The sequence below is a fragment of the Pyrus communis genome, chromosome 15, assembly GCF_963583255.1.
Source record: "Pyrus communis chromosome 15, drPyrComm1.1, whole genome shotgun sequence".
Classification (NCBI taxonomy): Eukaryota; Viridiplantae; Streptophyta; class Magnoliopsida; order Rosales; family Rosaceae; genus Pyrus; species Pyrus communis.
The window spans coordinates 23,845,554-23,864,502 of NC_084817.1; the positions used below are offsets into that span (position 1 = coordinate 23,845,554).

At 36.9% G+C, this 18,949-nt stretch overlaps 3 protein-coding genes across 4 annotated transcripts; 1 reads left to right on the forward strand and 2 right to left on the reverse strand.

Annotated features, from left to right (window-relative positions):
* Positions 1 to 662: 662 nt before the first annotated feature.
* LOC137717886 (chloride channel protein CLC-c) lies at positions 663 to 5,736 on the forward strand. Of its 2 annotated transcripts, XM_068457386.1 has the most exons (8): positions 663 to 875; positions 1,642 to 1,842; positions 2,160 to 2,337; positions 2,855 to 3,117; positions 3,279 to 3,548; positions 3,808 to 4,936; positions 5,088 to 5,191; positions 5,389 to 5,735. In XM_068457386.1, exons 1-7 carry the CDS (start codon positions 730 to 732, stop codon positions 5,175 to 5,177), a joined length of 2,277 nt encoding a protein of 758 aa, XP_068313487.1. In that variant the 5' UTR covers positions 663 to 729; the 3' UTR covers positions 5,178 to 5,191; positions 5,389 to 5,735. The 2 variants fall into 2 exon arrangements, with proteins under 2 accessions (XP_068313487.1, XP_068313488.1); XM_068457387.1 differs by lacking the exon at positions 663 to 875 and having other exon boundaries at positions 1,702 to 1,842; positions 2,155 to 2,337; positions 5,389 to 5,736.
* A 446-nt stretch (positions 5,737 to 6,182) lies between these two features.
* LOC137718420 (probable small nuclear ribonucleoprotein F) lies at positions 6,183 to 8,793 on the reverse strand. Its single transcript, XM_068457967.1, has 5 exons — positions 8,699 to 8,793; positions 7,906 to 7,993; positions 7,755 to 7,792; positions 7,556 to 7,620; positions 6,183 to 6,467 (listed from the first exon to the last, which is right to left on the reverse strand). Exons 1-5 carry the CDS (start codon positions 8,702 to 8,704, stop codon positions 6,398 to 6,400), a joined length of 267 nt encoding a protein of 88 aa, XP_068314068.1. The 5' UTR covers positions 8,705 to 8,793; the 3' UTR covers positions 6,183 to 6,397.
* Positions 8,794 to 10,900: 2,107 nt separating this feature from the next.
* On the reverse strand, positions 10,901 to 16,667 carry LOC137717940 (uncharacterized). The gene is made up of 12 exons (XM_068457450.1): positions 16,531 to 16,667; positions 16,062 to 16,208; positions 15,777 to 15,953; positions 15,530 to 15,612; positions 15,196 to 15,394; positions 14,406 to 14,527; positions 13,794 to 13,860; positions 12,816 to 12,866; positions 12,324 to 12,376; positions 11,941 to 12,151; positions 11,405 to 11,575; positions 10,901 to 11,203 (listed from the first exon to the last, which is right to left on the reverse strand). The coding sequence occupies exons 1-12, from the start codon at positions 16,600 to 16,602 to the stop codon at positions 11,144 to 11,146; spliced, it is 1,413 nt and encodes a 470-aa protein (XP_068313551.1). The 5' UTR covers positions 16,603 to 16,667; the 3' UTR covers positions 10,901 to 11,143.
* Positions 16,668 to 18,949: the final 2,282 nt, after the last annotated feature.

An 18,949-nucleotide genomic window follows, 5' to 3' on the forward strand; every position in this document is an offset into this window, starting at 1 on the left:
TAAAAAAAAAAAAAAAAAAACTTGCGTGTGAAAAATTTTGGGTGAAAAAAATAGTGTTACATATCACTTTTGATTTGACATCATTTCATATCAACCTTCATTGTGATATGAATGATAGAAAAATCGAATTGCATTGGAACTAAAATTGAGGCTCGAAACTAGGTGCAGTAAAATTAATATAAAGGACAATCGTTTAATTAGGCAACGGCTTGAGCCATTCCTCTTTATAACAACGACTTGACATCATTTTATTTGACAAACATGATAATCATTGTCGTTCATTATTTTTAACATCATTTAAAAAAAAATTACTCAATTTAATGAGTGTTTAGTTATTCATGTATGTCGAACAAATTCATCGGTAGAATAACAAGTAACATCCCGGCAATGACTGTCAAATTCATATGTTTTGACTATTCTAATACGAAACACCGGTTCCGTGGGCCAATGGATTCATGCAGTCCATAATGAAACGGATGAAAAAAATACAGAGAGAAGATAGGGTTGGCAACTCCATGACAAAGACGGAATAGCATTGCTGTCCCGTGGTTACCTCATAAAACCTTGTCCTTATCTTCTTCAATGTTGGATGTCTGTTTACGTTAACAATTTTTTATTTTTACGTGACAAAATCTAATCAAATTTTCGAGAAAATCTAGTATTTTCATTTCTCAGAGAGATTTCTTGTTCGAAGAGAGAGAGAGAGAGAGAGAGAGAGAGAGAGAGAGGATGGAATTGGAGGAGGAAAAGAGTATAGAAATAGAACGAGGGGGGTTGAGGGAGCCACTGCTTGAGAGGAATAGGAGGAGAAACACGACCTCTCAGCTTGCCATTGTTGGTGCCAATCTCTCTCCCATTGAAAGCCTTGACTACGAGTGAGTTCTTTTTATCTTTTTACTTTCTCTTTCTCTTTCTGTTTTCTGGAAATAAGAATTTTTTATTAGTTAAGGAGGGGAGAAAATGGACAGGAAATAATCTCCAGAAAGGGAAAGAAGCAAACTTTTGAATCTTACATTTTTTTTGTGCGTTGTTTCGGGTTTCGAAACACAAACCAAATAGAGTTGGATTGTGTTTTTTTTTCAATGCTATCTTCTGTTTTGGGATATATTGCCGTTTTCACTTGTACATAATATATTTATTTGTTTATTTTGGTGACATTCATTCATCATGTTTTGTTGGTTGGCACTTGGCAGAAGACAGAAAATTCTGGTTTTGAGCCTTGGTGTTGGTTTTGAAAATATGACCAATTAATGAAAGAAATAATATACGATGCCGATGCTGATCACCTTCAAAGAAAGGGATGTGAAAATGTAGCACATCAGTGTATGTTGGAGTGTGTATGTAAACTAGAAACTGTGAAAGTAAGAACAATTGCATGAAATTCTCAATTTCACCTGGAAGTTTTTGTTAAATTAATTAAAACATCGTGCCAACCATAAGAACCGTTTTGCATCTCATCAAAGAACAGTTTCCTGTAAGCCACGGTGCTAGTTCGTTCACATTTAAAACTTTATAGACGTACGCCATACTAAATTGCGTTGGAGCTTATTTGTGGATTATAAAGGCTTGTTGAAAACATAATTGTTGAAATTATCGTGTATTCTCGAGGAGCCTCACTTATTTATCTTCGCACTCTTGTAGGATTATTGAGAATGATCTTTTTAAGCAGGACTGGAGGTCTAGAACGAAGGGTGAGATATTTCAGTACGTTTGCCTCAAATGGGCACTTGTGCTGCTTATTGGTTTAAGCACTGGGTTAGTCGGCTTCTTCAATAACCTAGCTGTCGAGAATATAGCTGGTTTCAAACTTCTGCTAACCAACAACCTCATGCTTCAGGACAAGTAAGCCTGGCTTCTACTCACCCGATTACTATTTGAGTTCACACACTCCCATCCCCCTCCTTTTTTTTTTGCTTTTCGTTGCAAAAGAGTCTTTATATCGTTCCAGGTGCGCCTATCTACAGGGTTTTTTTTGGGATTCCCTAATTGTGGTTAATCTGACCCTGACAATGTTCACATAATTTGTTACTGCTGAAATGTATCCTTTACGTTTATTTTTATGTTTCTTTTGCTGATTACTTGCCTTATTGATGTGTGTGATATTCCATACATGTTTTATATATCTGAGTAACTACGTTTTTATGTGAACTCCAGTGCAGGTATTATCAGGCATTTGCAGCATTCGTTTGTTGTAACATGACCTTGGCTGCTGCTGCTGCAGCTCTTTGTGTTTACATTGCCCCGGCAGCAGCAGGCTCTGGCATACCTGAGGTTAAAGCATATCTAAATGGAGTCGATGCTCATTCTATATTGGCTCCAAGTACCCTCTTTGTAAAGGTGAGTGGCAGACTGAAAGCAGCTCTCTTTCGCTCTTTCTTTTAATCTCTCACTCACACTACGATGCAGTTTTTACATCCAATAGATAGATAAAGGTTTGTGTGAGTGCATTTCATAGAATGTAAACGATATAACTAGTTACCAAAATGTTTCCCAAGTTTTGCTTATCAAGTGATGTGGTGAATGAGACACTACTACGTTATTTGGTACCAAAATCTGGGATTTGGTTTTGCAAAATGGATTCCATCTTTAGCGTTACTCATGTGTAGAATGTTCTTGAATGGATATAGGATTTGTAATGTTAGAAGATGAGAGAGATGTTCTACCTACTCAGAGCGATGTTCTACTTTCTTTTATCACTAGGACAAATATGAAGTTCTTGATGAAGTGAACCGAAACCCAGAAGGAGAGCTACTTCTAAATCCGTTATTGTTTTTATGTGATGCAATGAAAGTAAAATTTTACTAATGGTTTAGGTATTATATTTTGTAATAAGTACTTAGTCTCAACTTGGCAGATTTTTGGTTCTATATTTGGAGTAGCTGCTGGGTTTATTTTGGGTAAGGAAGGACCTATGGTTCACTCTGGCGCTTGCATAGCCTCTTTGCTCGGACAGGGTGGCTCTCGCAAGTATCACCTTACCTGGAAATGTCTCAGGTTCTACAAAAATGACCGTGACCGAAGGGATCTGATTACCTGCGGTGCTGCTGCTGGTGTTGCAGCTGCCTTCCGTGCCCCAGTTGGTGGGGTCCTTTTTGCGCTAGAAGAAGCAGCTTCATGGTTTCTCTCTCTCTCTCTCTCTCATATGTACATATGTGTGTGTGTGTGTGTGTGTGTGTATAGATAAAATATTCATATACATATATTCAGTAGAAAACTTGATGTTTTCTTCATCCTTCTGTTGAGGAGTAAATTTTGTTTCTTATATGAAAAACTTCTAGGTGGAGGAGTGCTCTTCTGTGGAGGGCATTTTTCACAACAGCTGTAGTAGCGGTACTGTTAAGAGGCTTCATACAGTTATGCAAGGGTGGAAAATGTGGGCTATTCGGGGAAGGAGGTCTTATAATGTTTGATGTCAATTCAGCAAAGGTCAGTTATAGCAGCGGCGATCTACTGGCAGTCATATCCCTTGGAGTTATCGGGGGCATATTTGGAAGCCTTTACAATTTCCTTGTGGACAAAGTCCTTCAAACTTATCGCATCATAAACAAGTAGGCTCTAAAAACTCAATTTATAAGATCGTTAAATTTCTTACTATACAACACTATAGCGACTCACTGACATAGAAAGTTACGCGCAAAGCAATTACATCATGTATAACCCAAAGGTTTGCATTTTGTCTTCTCCTTAGTGGTACATATGTTAGCTTTCAAACTTGTTCAAATATTTTTATAGGATGGAACTTTACATGCACCTAAAATGATGAAAATGTAGTTTCTACTGTTTCTGATTACTGCAAATGATATGCAGGAGTGGTCCTTCAAGTAAAATTCTTCTCGCCGTTGCCATTTCCTTTTTGACTTCTTGTTGCTCTTACGGCCTCCCATGGCTTTCACACTGCATTCCTTGTCCCCGTCACCTGGAGGACAAGTGCCCCACCATAGGTCGCTCTGGAAACTACAAGAATTTTCAGTGTCCACCTAACCACTACAATGGCCTTGCTTCACTCTTCTTCAATACCAATGATAATGCTATCCGCAACCTTTTAAGCTCTAGCTCTGATGGGGAGTTCCGGCTTTCCACTCTCATTGTTTTCTTTGTTACCGTGTACTGCCTGGGCATTGTTACTTATGGTCTTGCTGTTCCCTCTGGGCTCTTCATCCCTGTTATACTTGCTGGGTCATCCTATGGGCGTGTAGTCGGGACCCTCCTTGGTTCTCACTCTGATCTTGATGGGGGTTTCTTTGCACTCCTTGGAGCGGCATCCTTCCTTGGTGGCACCATGAGAATGACTGTTTCTCTCTGTGTCATACTTCTTGAGCTTACAAATAATCTTCTAATGCTTCCACTGATGATGCTAGTTCTGCTTATTTCGAAATCTGTGGCGGATTGTTTCAACAAGGGTGTCTATGACCAAATTATAAAAATGAAGGGATTACCGTATATGGAGGCGCATGCAGAACCATACATGAGAAACTTGGTTGCAAGTGATGTTGTTTCTTGGCCCTTAATTTCATTTTCCAGGGTTGAGAAAGTGGGGAATATATTACACGAGCTCAAAACAACAGCGCATAATGGGTTCCCCGTGATTGATGAACCACCTTTCTCAAATTCTGCAGACTTGTGTGGGCTGGTTTTGAGATCGCATTTGCTTGTATTGCTTAAACGAAAGAATTTTACAAAGCAAAGGGTGTTGATTGGGTCAGATGTTACGAGTAGGTTCAGAGCACATGATTTTGGAAAGGCAGGATTAGGCAAGGGAATCAAGCTGGAGGATTTGGACATTCAGGAGGAAGAGATGGAAATGTATCTTGACCTCCATCCCATTACTAATACCTCCCCATACACCGTAGTTGAAACAATGTCCCTTGCTAAAGCTGCTATTTTCTTTCGGGCGCTTGGCCTCAGGCACTTGCTGGTGGTGCCTAAGACACCAGGGGTAAATCTCTATCTCTCTCTCTGTCTCTCTGATATGTATTCTTCTGACATACCATTTCTGCTTCTCATGCGAAAAGAAGGTGAAATGCCAACTTACTCATAGCTTCCCCTATAATGTCGTAACATTGTTCTAAATCATTTACATTTTGCAGAGGCCTCCAATTGTTGGGATCTTGACAAGGCACGATTTCATGCCGGAGCACATATTGGAACTTTTTCCGCAGTTGAATCCTCACGAATAAAAGTAACAATCCGCGTAAGCAATCTGAAACTTTCATAAACTCATGTTTTTTTTATGCAATGCTGTAATAGGCAATTACTGTTTCTATTTTATGTATACAAATTCTTGTTTGATCAAGTTTTAACCTTTAAGAGTCAATCGCATTACTGTGATACACAAGTTTGCTATTAGGATGTAAGATCTCTTTGAGTTTCTGAAGCTGGGAAATGCAGGTAATTCTTTACTAGTTATGAAAACTCCTTCAAACAACGTCCAAGCATCACCGGCATTTTGCAATCTCAAAAATCTGCGCGTCGTTTCAGAGTTCAGACCAGGTCATCTTTCGCCAACGTTACCAAGCAAACCTGGAGATACGTATGCAGATAGTCCTCACAGACAAGCAAGAAGCTTGATAACTATTGTGTAATATCAACTCCTTACGGATTGTAATACGATGTTGCCTTCTGAAAGCGCACTTGGATGGCACTGAATAAAAATGTTCGGCCTCCGTACGATGTTGCTGGGGACGCTTGCAAACCGCAAAGATTCTTGTTGGCTAGAAAATTTGGTTCAATCAATAACCTAATATCAGGGAAGTAAAGTTTGATTTTCGATAGGAAGTTGGAATGATCGATGATATTTCTTTCCAAGTGTTTTGGATTCCACGTGCATCAACGACTAACAGTTTTCAAAACAAAGGCGATAGCATGACATTTGTTTTTCGGAATATATCTTGAGCAGCAAGCAAGCATGCGATTTTTTCACAATGTTTGGTCTACAAGCATGGGAAACGTTGTTTGGCGGAGATAACCATTTCCACTTTACGGGAGCTGTCCCATTCTGGGCAGCTACCGCGGAACGGGTTTAACGGTTAAATTTCCGTCCCTAATTGGAATGGTAGTTGTCCTGCCATGATGCACTCTTGCTAATGGATGAATCTTCATCTCCAATCCAAAGAAAGAAGAGAGTGGATTATGCCATTTTAATGCTACTCTGAACATCAACACGACCAAATGCGCCAGTTGGGTGCAGTAAATCACTAAAAAGGTTTTTCGTTTCCAACTTCCAACGATACGAGCCTTGTTACATGAAACGAATGGTTCATTCAACTTTTACGAACCATATGTCAAAAATCAAACATCCGGCATTACCACTCCATACAATGCACCTAAACAACAATAGCAGAGATAAAATCTTGATTACTTAAATATCTGTTTTCATAACCAACCCTTACTGCTCGTCTCAGTCCCGTTCAGCGTCTTCAATTTCTTCATCCTCTGGCACCCCACGAAGATACAGAACGTTGTTACACCTGTAGAAGAGAGCAGGTGAAGTGTTAGCTTCGTATTTTACCTTAATGAATGCATCGTTTGTTTACATGGTATCATTGGTATGTGATGCTTGGAACATTTTTCTATGCAACAAAACATATAAAAAACTTATGAAAGGAAACAGATTGTATTGACTAGAGAAAAACTGTGAACTTGAATAATCTGTTGTGTATTGATGTGTGGTGGTTCGTCGCCAAACTCACAAAAGTTCCACCCAGTAAAAAGGAAGAATTAAAAATCAGAAATCTCCAATATGACATAGAGAAGATAGCATTTAAAGCATGCATCCATCGAGGAGCTGTTCCCAATTTATACTATATATTCAGTTCATTTGCAGCTATACAACATATGCGCCAAAAAGTAAACACATTCTAGTAGCATTCAAAATTCGTAAATTCTAGGCTTTTAGCCCAAGTTGCGCTGGTTATATATCTATATTATCACCTTAGAAAAATAAATGACGGGGTCCAGGCTTTTGCACCTTTTCAGGGCCATGGGTAACTACAAACGGTAATCTCTGGTCCTCAACTTTGTCAGAGTGAACCTGTTAGGGGCTCATTTATGAGTGATTATGGCTGGCCAAAGTCACTTCTAGAGAGTGTAGAAAAAGTTTAAAACTAATAATGATAGGTGCTTCTCCTTAGAAGTGATTTTTATTTGAAATACAACAGAATCACTTAGGCCTTCAGTGAAACTTTAAAAAAGCCAAAGTCAAAAAGAGTAAAACCACTTCTGCAAAAAACAAAGCCAAGCGCGACCTAAATTTTTCCATAGCATTATATCCTATCATCATATGGTCACAACTTCCTAATTCAAGGGTGCTCACAGTTATCTCAGTAGACTCTTTAGTACACAGAACAACATTTACCCAAAACTTTGCTCCTGACGCCATATGTAGATCCTAGACATTTGTTGGGACATATCTTTTCCAAGAAAATCAAAAACTTATAAATGTGTCAGAAAAAAACTAGCAAAAGTAAATGAAAAGAAAAATATAAGGCACATTCCAACAATAGAATTCTAAAGGAAAATTACAGTTAAGTGGTTCAAAGAATTCCTGAAAACTCACCTGATCAAAATCTCTCCCAGATTTCCAGTGGATTGTCCATCAATATATTCTTCGGTGTTGGCCAGCTATGCATATAAGATTTCATACATTAAACATTATACCAGAATTTTTCTTCGCGAAAAAAAAAGAACGTAAAAAGGAAGCTAAGATAATTATTCACAATTTGTATAGAAAAAGAGTTCAAATTTGAAAGTAGTACCTGCAAGTTCATATAGGCATCTGTTGAGACAAGGAAGCCTGGAAAGATGCACGATCAAAGAGGATCAGAAATGCACCAATGGCATGTTAATAAATTTATGAAGCACAGGAGTCAATTTTTTTTTCTCCCAGAAACGTAAATAAAAATATACCTTTGTACTCCATTCCCCATTTAAGTTTCACAATGACAGTCTTTCCAGTCAGATTGTTCAAGAAAGGTTTGGGGTTAACTGGTATTGTCTGCATTTTGCACAAAAACAAAAGTACTACAATTCAGAGAACTCCATCTAACCTATTCAACAGCTGAATTTACATCTCCCATCAAATCGACGATTGAAAGCTCAGAAGTTATTCATCAACTACTAACTAAACTTGGGAGAAAAATTATTGTGCTATTTTTACAAGTTCAGTATTGATATGCTATTTCAAGAAGCAAATCCTATTTATAAATAAACACGCATTTTAAACAAACGTAATAAAACTAATGCATATAGGGCATACATTCATACTACGAAATACTTTTGAAGTGCAATGCACTTAGCACTAAGTTCTAATGGTATTCGTCTCCACTTGTAATTGTAATTGGAAATTGGCTGGCACATTCAAATACCAAATTATTAAGGTAAGCTTTTAGCTCAGATATATTGTTGCATTCGAAAAGTTAAAAAAAATCCAGAATCCAGTATCCGAACAGATCTCCAAATTTTAACCAAAATTAAATCAGGGAAGGAAGAGTTTGACCTTTTGGTTGCAGAAAAGGAAAACGCAACCCCCTTGTTAAAATCTTGCACCGAAACCCCCAACAGAAGAAATTTAAAGCACGAACAAATACTCGTCGAGATCGTAATTTTAAAGAGAAACTAGAAATTTTTAGAGTATGTGCCCCAATTAGCTAGAAGTTATAAAAAATGACCCAGAAAAATAGATGGAAAATAAATTACTTACCGCCATTGGCGAGAGAGAGGAGAGCTTCAGGGAAGCTAAAGCTGAAAGATAAAGTTTTTCTCTTCGCTCTACGGGGGTTTTAGGGTTTACACCTTTTTATTTTATTTTATTTTTTTTTTATTTTTTTTGCTTTTAAAGATTTGGACTGCGAGTTGTCTTGGGTCATTTTAAAAAGGGGAAAGAGATCTCTGGATTTCTTCCATCAAAGCCACCGAATTATGTGATTCGGACTTTTAAAATTTCATCCAAGAGTAAAAAATTATTATAGCTTTTAAATAATCAAAATTGATGAGTTGTTAGATAAAATTTCAAAGGTCTAGATCACTTGATCTGGTGGTCTTGGTGAAAGAGATCTGAAAAATGTGGTGTTATCTACACATTTATTTAACTTTTTAGCCAATATGGTTATTGAGATTTGTTTAACTCTTCACTTTGATATATGAGATATGAAATCAATAGAAGTAGTTATTGAGATTATTCATCATCAATCATTTTGGTCATTCGGTGAAAAATTATGTTAAATAAGGATTCAAATGGGAAAATTACCCTCAATATAATAAACAATATGCCAAAATGAGTTGACAAAAGTTGAGGGTATTTTTGTCATTTTGTTCTTATTTTATGGAGATTTCGCACAGATGACGAAAATAATTGATTGTAGATAAACTCAGGGATCAATTCTATCGATTTCAAATCTCAGGGACCAAAGTGATGAGTAATGCAAATCCATGAACCATTTTGGCTAAAAAGTCCATTTATTTTTATCTCTCACACACTCTTCTAAATTTTTGACTATCGTATCGAATAAATTGAAGAAGATTAATTGATAAAATTTAAAAAGATTGTGTGGGAAGTAAAAAGGGAGTGTGAATAACACTATTCTTTTAAAAATTAATAGGTGCATTTAAATTAGGATTTTATAGGATTTGAATAGACTATAAAGTTCAAATGTAGTTAATTAATAAGATTTTTTTTTTAACAAACAATATTATCTACACTACAAGAAAGAAGGATGGACTTAGCTTCATAATGGGCTAGCAATAATGTAATTCAAATTCGCCTTTGGCAATAATCTAACCTAAAACCTCTCACTTACAAGTGAAGATGAATACTAGTTAATTAATAAGATTTTAAAAAAGGATTTTGAAAGATTTTAAAATTATAGTGTAGTCAAATTAAGATTTAGGATTTTAAAGAATACATCAAAATCTAGGGTAGTCAATTACAATTTTTTAAAAGTCCGCACACATCTAGGTGTAATAAAAATGTCAAAGATATGTTAGGATTTTAATGGGTGGCAGATTTTGATGGATTTGATGGTGAGTGGTATAAAAAAACAAATGTTATCAAGAATCCAACCCTCCCCCCGATTTCTTTTCACGTTCATCAGAGGAGTAACAATCTTCCTCCATCCCTCAAGATATTACTTTTCTCTTCCAAATTTGTATAGTCATGTATCTAGTGAATCATTATTTCTTCATTATTTCCATGGTGTTTCAACCCAGGTAAATAGTTGGGGTTGGTGAGGAGGTGCACATATATGTTTTTTTTTTTAGTGTAAATGGCACTTATTTATTGGACATGCAATAAATTTATTTGAATTTCACTTAGGCCCACACTAGATCCTAACTCGTCCCCTGACTAGCTTGGAGGAGTTGGGTGGCAGCAACAGTGGTGAAGGTGTTAGTAGTGACAATGGTGGTGGTGGTGGTGGGGGAGGAGGGAAAGAGGAGGTGGGGAGGGGATGGTGTGGCAGCAATAATAGCGGCAGTCGTTGTGACAATGGTGGTTGGAGTGACAATGGAGATGCTGATGATAGCGGTGAGTGGCAATGGTGATTGCGAAGTGGTAGGGGTGATGGTGACGGAGTCGATGGAAGTGGTGGTGGTGGGAGATGATGGTGACAGCGGTGATACTGACAATGGTGGGGTGATGGGGGTGGTGGAGATAATGATGGTGGTTGCAAGGGGACGTGAAGATGTCTTTAGATTAGGAGACTGATACCCTTCCTCTTTCGCCACTACTGCCCTCCTGCTTCAACATTCATGCATCAGGCCTTGTCCTTTGAGCTAAAGAAATTTCTGTGGGATAGTTCAAACTCAGATTCCCACATCATGCATTGCCACAATATTTGAAGAGTACACACACCGATCATCAACCATCGGTTAATGGGTTAGGAACGGCCAACGAGAGGCCATATCGAACGTTTCCGGGCGTTTCATTTCATCCGTTGATTTATTTAAAGGATCCACGAACACGCTATTTTCACAAATTATACATGAAATTTTCTGCTATAAAGCTTACTATGTAATTGTAATTATGTACATACTTTTCAAGTAAAACTTCACAGGTTTAATTTACAAACAGGAAAAAATATGACATCCACAATTTACAAAAAATCAATCTGCTTCTATTCGTAGTCTAGAAGGGCAATCTGCCAATAAATTATTGTATACCTTCCTTGAAAGGACCAGAATCATGTACTAGTTTCATGACGAGCTCAACCTGCATGTAACAAGTACGTACTTATTATGAAATGAAATGAGGCGAAAAATAGAATTAAAAAGACACAACGGGTAAATTACTAGAACGATTACAAAGAACAAATAAGTCGGCGTAACAAAGTACCAAATGACTCCTCAGAAAAAAAAGAATTAGTTCAGGATGCCATTGCCACATAAATACAGAAATTATAAATGCAATCACCTGAGTTGATTCACGCCCTACAAAGTTCTCTATGGCCTTCCTGAAACCTTCGTCCACCAGGTAATGACAGCTATAGGTTGTCACAGGCAGATAACCTCTCTGAATCTTATGTTCGCCCTGAGCTCCTGCCTCTACTGTGTTTAGATTAAGTTCGATTGCAGCTTCTATTGCCTGCGATGTCATAAAACCATAAGAAATGAATATTTGTTGTATATATTTCCTTTAACAGTGCTGATTTATAGTTTTATGCTCGTCTACTCTTTGGTGCAATCAATAAAAACAGAACAAATCTAAATTTAGATGCGGTTTCCCATCAAGGAATTCAAGGAAGTACAGAGACACTGGGCAGAAAATATGGCCCCTAATTACTTAATCATATAGGGCATATGACAGCATTTCAAATTGCTTCCACGTTTACGAATATTATAGATATGTCAATTAAAACATTTGTCTGCTAAATATAAAGAGTTGAAAGTCTAAATATTTGCTAATAAAATGACAGAAGGAATGAAAAATAAAAATAAATATAACTAGACCTGGTAATAGCATGCTTCAAAATGCAAACTTGGATAGTAAGCTCTTGGATGACTTCCCCATAGGCGTCCAAATAACGTATCTCCTCCTATAAGATTCAGAGCTCCAGCAACTAGCTCATCCCCTTCTTCAGCAACAACAAGTAGTACCTGGTCTCCCATCTTTTCGCCCATTTGGTGAAAAAACTCCCTGGTCAGGTATGGAGTACCCCACCTGTGGATATGAGTGAAATTTTACACAACTATACAACAAAAAGAAATGACTCAAACTTCTCTGTTCAAAAGTTTTCACAATAATTTATAGTATGAAAATATAATTTATGGCATATATCTCGAACTCAGAAACATCAGGAAATGGCTAAGAAAGAGATCTATGAGGAACCAACTTGTTATCAGTGGTGTTCCGGTAGAAGTTATAGAACGAATCCCAGTGCCTAGCCTGCCAACAGAATATCATTAAAGAAGAGGATGGTCAGGCTTATGTTCTAACTGTTCTGTAGCATAAAGTGTCATAAACCAACTAGAATTTCTTAACAGAAGACAGCAAGCCTTGCAAGATTCTATTGCTTGAGAAGTTTATCGTAGCATTGGAAGCACTACACATACTGGAGTCAGTAAAGATCCACAAATAACAGATACTTGTACAAGTATTACTAGATATTTTAACCAAAGAAATCTTTCAGCAGGCCCCATTTGTTTTGAAAATGAATGAAGTTCTTATAGAACATGAATCGCTGATGGATTGAACCATATCAAATGATGATTCATCATGTAAAACAGCGCAAAAAGCAACTGAAAGGAGTGTATAATCACATATAAGTGGAAAAAATCATTAACAATCATAGCTATCAATTATTAGAAGAAACACGGTCAAATACCTTTATTTCATTACCCCGCAGCCGTTTCATAGTCAAATTCTGCTGCACAATCTGCACATCAAGTGTTCAATTAGAAAACCGGTACCTCATGTCTCAAAAAAAGAAAAATAATAAACCACCTGACTTAACCCAGCAAACAGAGAGAGAGAGAGAGAGAGGATGATGGAACATAAACTCAATCATAAGAAAATAATCTCACAAGTGGCAAGCAGAAGATAATGGAAGTATTCATTAATCAAATAAAGAGAATCAGGTATTCTATAAGTACTTTTTGCCAAACATTACACTGCCGGCCAACTCAAAGATTATACTGCGAATGGCTTGTAGCTCAATTGGTTAAGAGGCTTCGCCTTGAACACGAGCACCCATGTTCGAATCTCCTCGCCGTAGTTTAATGTAGATATTTTATCATTTGTCAAAAAATAAAAAAAAGAAAAAAAAAGAAAAAAAGAAACTCAAAGATTATACTGATCACTAAAGGAGGCATTATGAAGAGGTCATACACAAAACATCAAGGAATATGTTCCTTAAGGAAATTCGTCAAATGTAGACCGTTCCATGGTTTGAGTTTCCAGATACATACAAGAGGGTCAATATTTACTTAGGGTTTAGGGTTTAGGGAGTCTTGCTCCCATGAGTTGACCAATGTTTCTCCCATTCTTTAAGTCATGGCTTTCACCTTTATTCATTCATTTGTTCTTATATAGAATAACTTCTCATTTTCCACACATTCATTTGTTCCTTAGCATTATCTTAGTTGATTTTGTGATTTTTCTTGTATTTCTGTTATATTCGTGAACCTTTTCTTGGTTCCAAGCAACACCACATCATTGTTCTGTTTAACGAATTTTTGTCATGAAACAATCTAACAGGAAATCCATTTTACAGAAAATAAAATTTTCTACAACTTAGTTTCTCATTTTCTAGATAAACTGAATATCAATTGGAATATATGAAAGCATGTTTTAAAGGGCCAACCTTTTTGCGCTCTTGACGTATATTTTTCCTTTTACTTTGCTTCATGTCCATCAAGAACTCGTCAAAACTGTATCACAAATAAAGGAATTTTCTAGATTCAAGTTCAACTATTCAAATTTTCAATCACAAAATGAGAGTAGTCTAATAATGCTTGAAATGTATTAGTCTAATATGGTTTGGAAACTAATGATGAACCTCCTTACTGCTTAAATATGTTTCAGAGAGTAGCTTGTGTTAGCCTTCAATGATGGATAATAAGTTCCTCAAATATAACGAACAATTTGTATACAAGTGCACAAACATACATTCCCAGGCACGCACAAACAGATACACATATACGTACAAAGCTGGTATTTGAACATATTCCAGCGGTTTATAAAGTCTTAGAACATTAAATACGTATTTATTCACCATAGCATATACATAAGAATTGCCATTTCAATCTATACTAAACTGTTTTCTTGACAGTAAACTATGAAATACATATTACTTTTCTATCACATATACATTACAAATGTAATTGCCAATCAAAATTATATCTTCAACGGATGTGAACATACTCCACATTTGACATTAATCCAGTAAATAAGAAAAAGGTTATGCATTACTCACTTTTTGTAGTTGTGGTTTTTCCAATGGTACTGCATTCCAGTTCTCTGAAGAAAACCTCTTTCACTCAGTTTGTTCCACTCCGTTTCAGATGGGAAGGTAATGTGCAGTGATGAGAGCCGGTACTGTCAAAACAGACAAGTCAGAATAAGTAGTAAGGGCGCTGACATTCAGAAAAGGACAAGTCTTATTCTTCTTAACAAGAAAAGGTCAGAAAAGAGAACCAATGGTCAAGACAAGTGACATGAAAAATAACAACAGCCTCATAGCTAATTAAGTTTCATTATCTTTAAAACACTTTAATATTACTCTAAAATAATACCTCAATATTAATCTGAAAAGGCAAGTTCCTTCCTTCCACTAACTACTTTGGAAATTATAAATGAACAGAATGACAAAAACTGCAATAGCATTCTAAGAGTTCATTCAACTCTTCCCTCAAGGAATCTTCTTTTGGCTTCAAGGACCAGTCATGCTTATGCCATTTTGATTTTGACACCAGAAGTTTACAGATTCCAGTCCGTCCGTGAAACTCACTCAACTCCAATCTTATATCCATAAGATGAAGGCATTATAAGCAAAAGGCATAACAAAAGAAAATTCTTAAAATTATACATCTAATCATTTCTTTTATATGAATGTTGACTTTTATACATCTCACTTATGCATTTATATGAAAAATTGCCCGGTCAAATACACTGCTCCTCTAGGACTAAGTAACAAGCATAGTAATTTCAAGAGGATCAAAAGGGTCATAAATGCTACAAGAAAGACTATTTGATTACTTGCATACCTTGGCAGTCAGCTCCTTCAAAGCGGATACTATGATGTCAAAAACTTGATCTTTGAATGACGTATTACGAATTAAAATCCTGGGGCCAGTTACTGGAGTAAAAGGTACACAAGACTGCAATTTTGGATAATACCTCCCCCCAAAACTATAATATGCATCAGCCCAAGAATGATCAAAAACAAATTCACCATAGGAATGACTGCAAACCAAATAAAAAAGGTCAGACCACAGCAAAAAAAAAAAAAAAAAAAACAGTAGAAGTCAAAGCCTTTGTACATAATTTAGGAGAAATGACAATAGAGCTTGCATCTGAAGAGCTCAGAAGATTCTAAACCTTTTAAGATAGAGCGGAACAACACCTACAATACTTTCACTTTCATCCTTAGCAATGACATGGCGTGGAGTCCATCCGGTTTCCTGGAAAATATTGGAAGTCCAGGCTCATTGAAACTGATAGACACTCTTCATGACAGCTAAAGAACCAGAAATCTCAATTGCTTATACAATAGAAAATCTAAACAAACAATGGTATTATGTATTAGCTTATAATACAAACGGAAAGGAAGAGCTCAATTCCTAACCCTGACGGCGGAAGCAGACTCTTCCAAGCTTGAAAGAAAAGCATGAGTAAGAAATGGATTAAATTTTTCAGGGCCTGTAACATCGATAGCGCATGCATCCCACTCAGTGGATGAGACCTCAGAGATTGATGAAATGACCGAAACTGATATCTTTTTCGGTTTCACTCCTGAGATTCCCTGCAAATATAACCAACAAACATAGATTCATCAATGATATCACATGATTAAATTACTTGCACACTTGAAGTTAATCAATCGAAATGAAGAGAGAATACAAACAAACACCTCTTTCTGTGAACCTGGAGCTGTCAAAGTGAAATCCCCAAGTGAAAGACTTATCTCTATTTCTTGTGGCTCTGCAGACTTCCTGGCTCCCCAAAATAGTGCACTAATTCTCGATGCCTGACCAGCTTTCAGGGGTTGCGATTTTCCCTAAAATTCAATCCCAACAAAGAAAAAAAAAAAAAAACCAAGAATTCAAGAATATCAAATAATCTTATCGCAAAATCAATCCATCAACCAATACTTGAACTACAAAGTGAAAGACTGCAGAAAATAACAAAAACCCAGAAGCTCAAATGTAATTTTAATAAGGTTTGATCAGTAAACTAGAAACCCCAAGTTGTCACCTCACACTGATTCAGAACATTAAACCAAAAATAATCCAACCAGATGATGATTGCATACAAAAACCCAAAAAAAAAAACAGAAAAAAAAAAAAGGAAATTGGGAGACAGAAAGAAAGGTGACTTACCAAGTGAAAATGAGGTGGGTATTTGCCCAGAAATGGGGAAGGCCTGCAGTAGCTCATTGCAGCGACTGCCATGGCTGACCCCCGCCCGCGCACTTGAGTTCTCAAGCACTGTCTCTCAAGTTCTGATAACCTCAGGAGCAAACGGTCTTTTGCATGACACGTTGCAAAATTTTATTTTCAATATTAAAGAAAAACCCAAAAAAAATTAAAATTTGTTGTGAACTTTCCTAGTGTAATTGTGTAAATCCTATATTTGATTTGATTCTAATTATTTTTTCTATAGAGACTTGTATTTCTTGGGGACGAAGGATTTCTTCTCTCTTTTTTATTTCTATAAATAAAGACATTGCGTAGAAGAATAACAAATCCTAAACACAATTCCCCTACAATTTTACAAAGATATCTCTATCTCAATCTCTCTACCCTTGCCGTGTTAAGATTTATCTTTAGATTATTTATTTTCAATAAAGTGGTTACATGTAGTTAGGAGACTTGTTTACCTAGTCTACAGGAGAATCCCTAAGTTGTAGGAGTCATGGTTAGGGTTTACGTTACTTGCAGAAATCGTGGTATGTAGTTCCACAAAATCTGCAAAGTGGACGTTATGCAGCAGATGTGTTTTCTTATTTAAGTTGTATTTTTTCTCATTCAAGTAAATGAATTTCAGAGCTTCTTAGCCATCTCTTTAGCAGCAAGCTTGCATTTACAGTTTCAAAAGTTTAATCAACAGAGATGTGGAATTGGCTACAAATTGTACAACCCAACTACTGAGAAGGTGATTACCAGCAGAGATGTGGTTTTTGATGAAGAAAAGACTTGGGTTTGGTCTGGAAAAAGCAAGCAGCAGCAGCAAATTCCAACTAACTTTGATGCAACAGACGATAGGATTGAGCAGTCTCCTGAGCCTGACGAAATCCCACCAGAAAATGCTCAACTTGCAGATGATCAGCCACCTCAAATTCAACGTCTAAGGAAGAGAGCATCTTGGATGATTGATTATGTAAGTGGAGATGAACTCTCTGATGAAGATACTACTGCACACTTTGCTTTGTTTGCAGATTCTACCCCTCTTACTTTTGAGGAAGCAGTTAAGGACTTAAAATGGCAAAACGCAATGAATGCTGAAATTAAGTCCATTGAGAAAAATAATACATGGGAGCTTACTGATTTGCCTAAAGGTCAGAAGACCATTGGTTTGAAGTGGGTTTTCAAAACCAAACTAAATGAGAAAGGCGAGGTGGACAAGCACAAGGCCCGTTTGGTAGCAAAAGGATATAAGCAAGAATATGGTGTCGATTACAAAGAAGTGTTTGCCCCAGTTGCAAGGCAAGACACAATTCGTTTGGTAATCTCTCTAGCTGCTCAAAACTCCTGGCCTATTTTCCAATTAGATGTAAAATCTGCCTTTTTACATGGTGAATTGCAAGAACAAGTGTTTGTCGATCAACCTCCAGGCTATGTGCAGCAAGGTGAAGAGAAGAAGGTTTTAAGGTTGAAGAAGGCACTCTATGGGCTGAAACAAGCATCACGAGCTTGGTATAGCCGCATAGATGCATACTTTATCAAACAAGGCTTCCAAAAGTGTCCATATGAGCATACTTTGTACGTTAAGGTTGGTGATGAAGGTAAGATGCTCATCGTATGCCTTTATGTTGATGATCTAATTTATACTGGAAGTGGTGTTGATATGTATGATGATTTTAAGAAGTCTATGATGAAAGAATTTGATATGAGTGACTTGGGACTGACGCACTACTTTCTTGGCATAGAAGTAGTACAATCGGCAACTGGTATTTTTATTTGTCAAAAGAAATATATTCTTGAAATATTGGAAAGGTTTCAGATGTTGAACTGCAATCCAGTTGGAACTCCAGCAGAGGTAGGATTAAAGTTGAGTAAAGATCTTGATGGGGAAAGGACTGACAGCACTTATTTCAAACAGATAGTTGGAAGTTTGATGTATCTAACTTCCACGATGCCTGATATCATGCATTCTGTAAGCGTGATAAGTCGATATATGGAGAATCCCACTGAGATGCATCTCAAGGCAGCCAAGAGAGTCTTTCGTTACTTGAAAGGTGCAACAGATTTTGGGATTTTTTATAAGAAAGGAAGAAAGTCAAGTTTCCTTGGTTTTACTGACAGTGATTACGCAGGTGATATTGATGATCGTAAAAGCACTTCTGGAAATGTGTTTTTAATGAGTTCAGGTGCAATTTCATGGTCCTCTAAGAAGCAGCAAATTGTGACATTATCCACAACTGAAGCTGAGTTCGTGGCAGCTGCATCATGTTCCTGTCAAGCCATTTGGTTGAGAAGAATGCTAGAGGTTCTTGGTAACCAGAACAAGATTCAACAACAATTTATTGTGATAATGTTTCAGCAATCAAGCTTTCCAGGAATCCAGTTATGCATGGAA

Excerpts from the sequence above, each read along its gene's own strand:
- LOC137717886 (XM_068457386.1), top strand. The coding sequence starts at position 730 with ATGGAATTGGAGGAGGAAAAGAGTATAGAAATAGAACGAGGGGGGTTG. Across the intron at positions 3,118-3,278 it reads CTAGAAGAAGCAGCTTCATG|GTGGAGGAGTGCTCTTCTGT; the intron begins GTTTCTCTCTCT and ends AAAAACTTCTAG. Across the intron at positions 3,549-3,807 it reads ACTTATCGCATCATAAACAA|GAGTGGTCCTTCAAGTAAAA; the intron begins GTAGGCTCTAAA and ends AATGATATGCAG.
- LOC137718420 (XM_068457967.1), bottom strand. Across the intron at positions 7,621-7,754 it reads ATGCCTATATGAACTTGCAG|CTGGCCAACACCGAAGAATA; the intron begins GTACTACTTTCA and ends TTATATGCATAG. Across the intron at positions 6,468-7,555 it reads CTGGGAGAGATTTTGATCAG|GTGTAACAACGTTCTGTATC; the intron begins GTGAGTTTTCAG and ends TCTCTTCTACAG.
- LOC137717940 (XM_068457450.1), bottom strand. The coding sequence starts at position 16,602 with ATGGCAGTCGCTGCAATGAGCTACTGCAGGCCTTCCCCATTTCTGGGC. Across the intron at positions 12,867-13,793 it reads TACGTCAAGAGCGCAAAAAG|ATTGTGCAGCAGAATTTGAC; the intron begins GTTGGCCCTTTA and ends CTTGATGTGCAG. Across the intron at positions 11,204-11,404 it reads TAGGGCGTGAATCAACTCAG|GTTGAGCTCGTCATGAAACT; the intron begins GTGATTGCATTT and ends TGTTACATGCAG.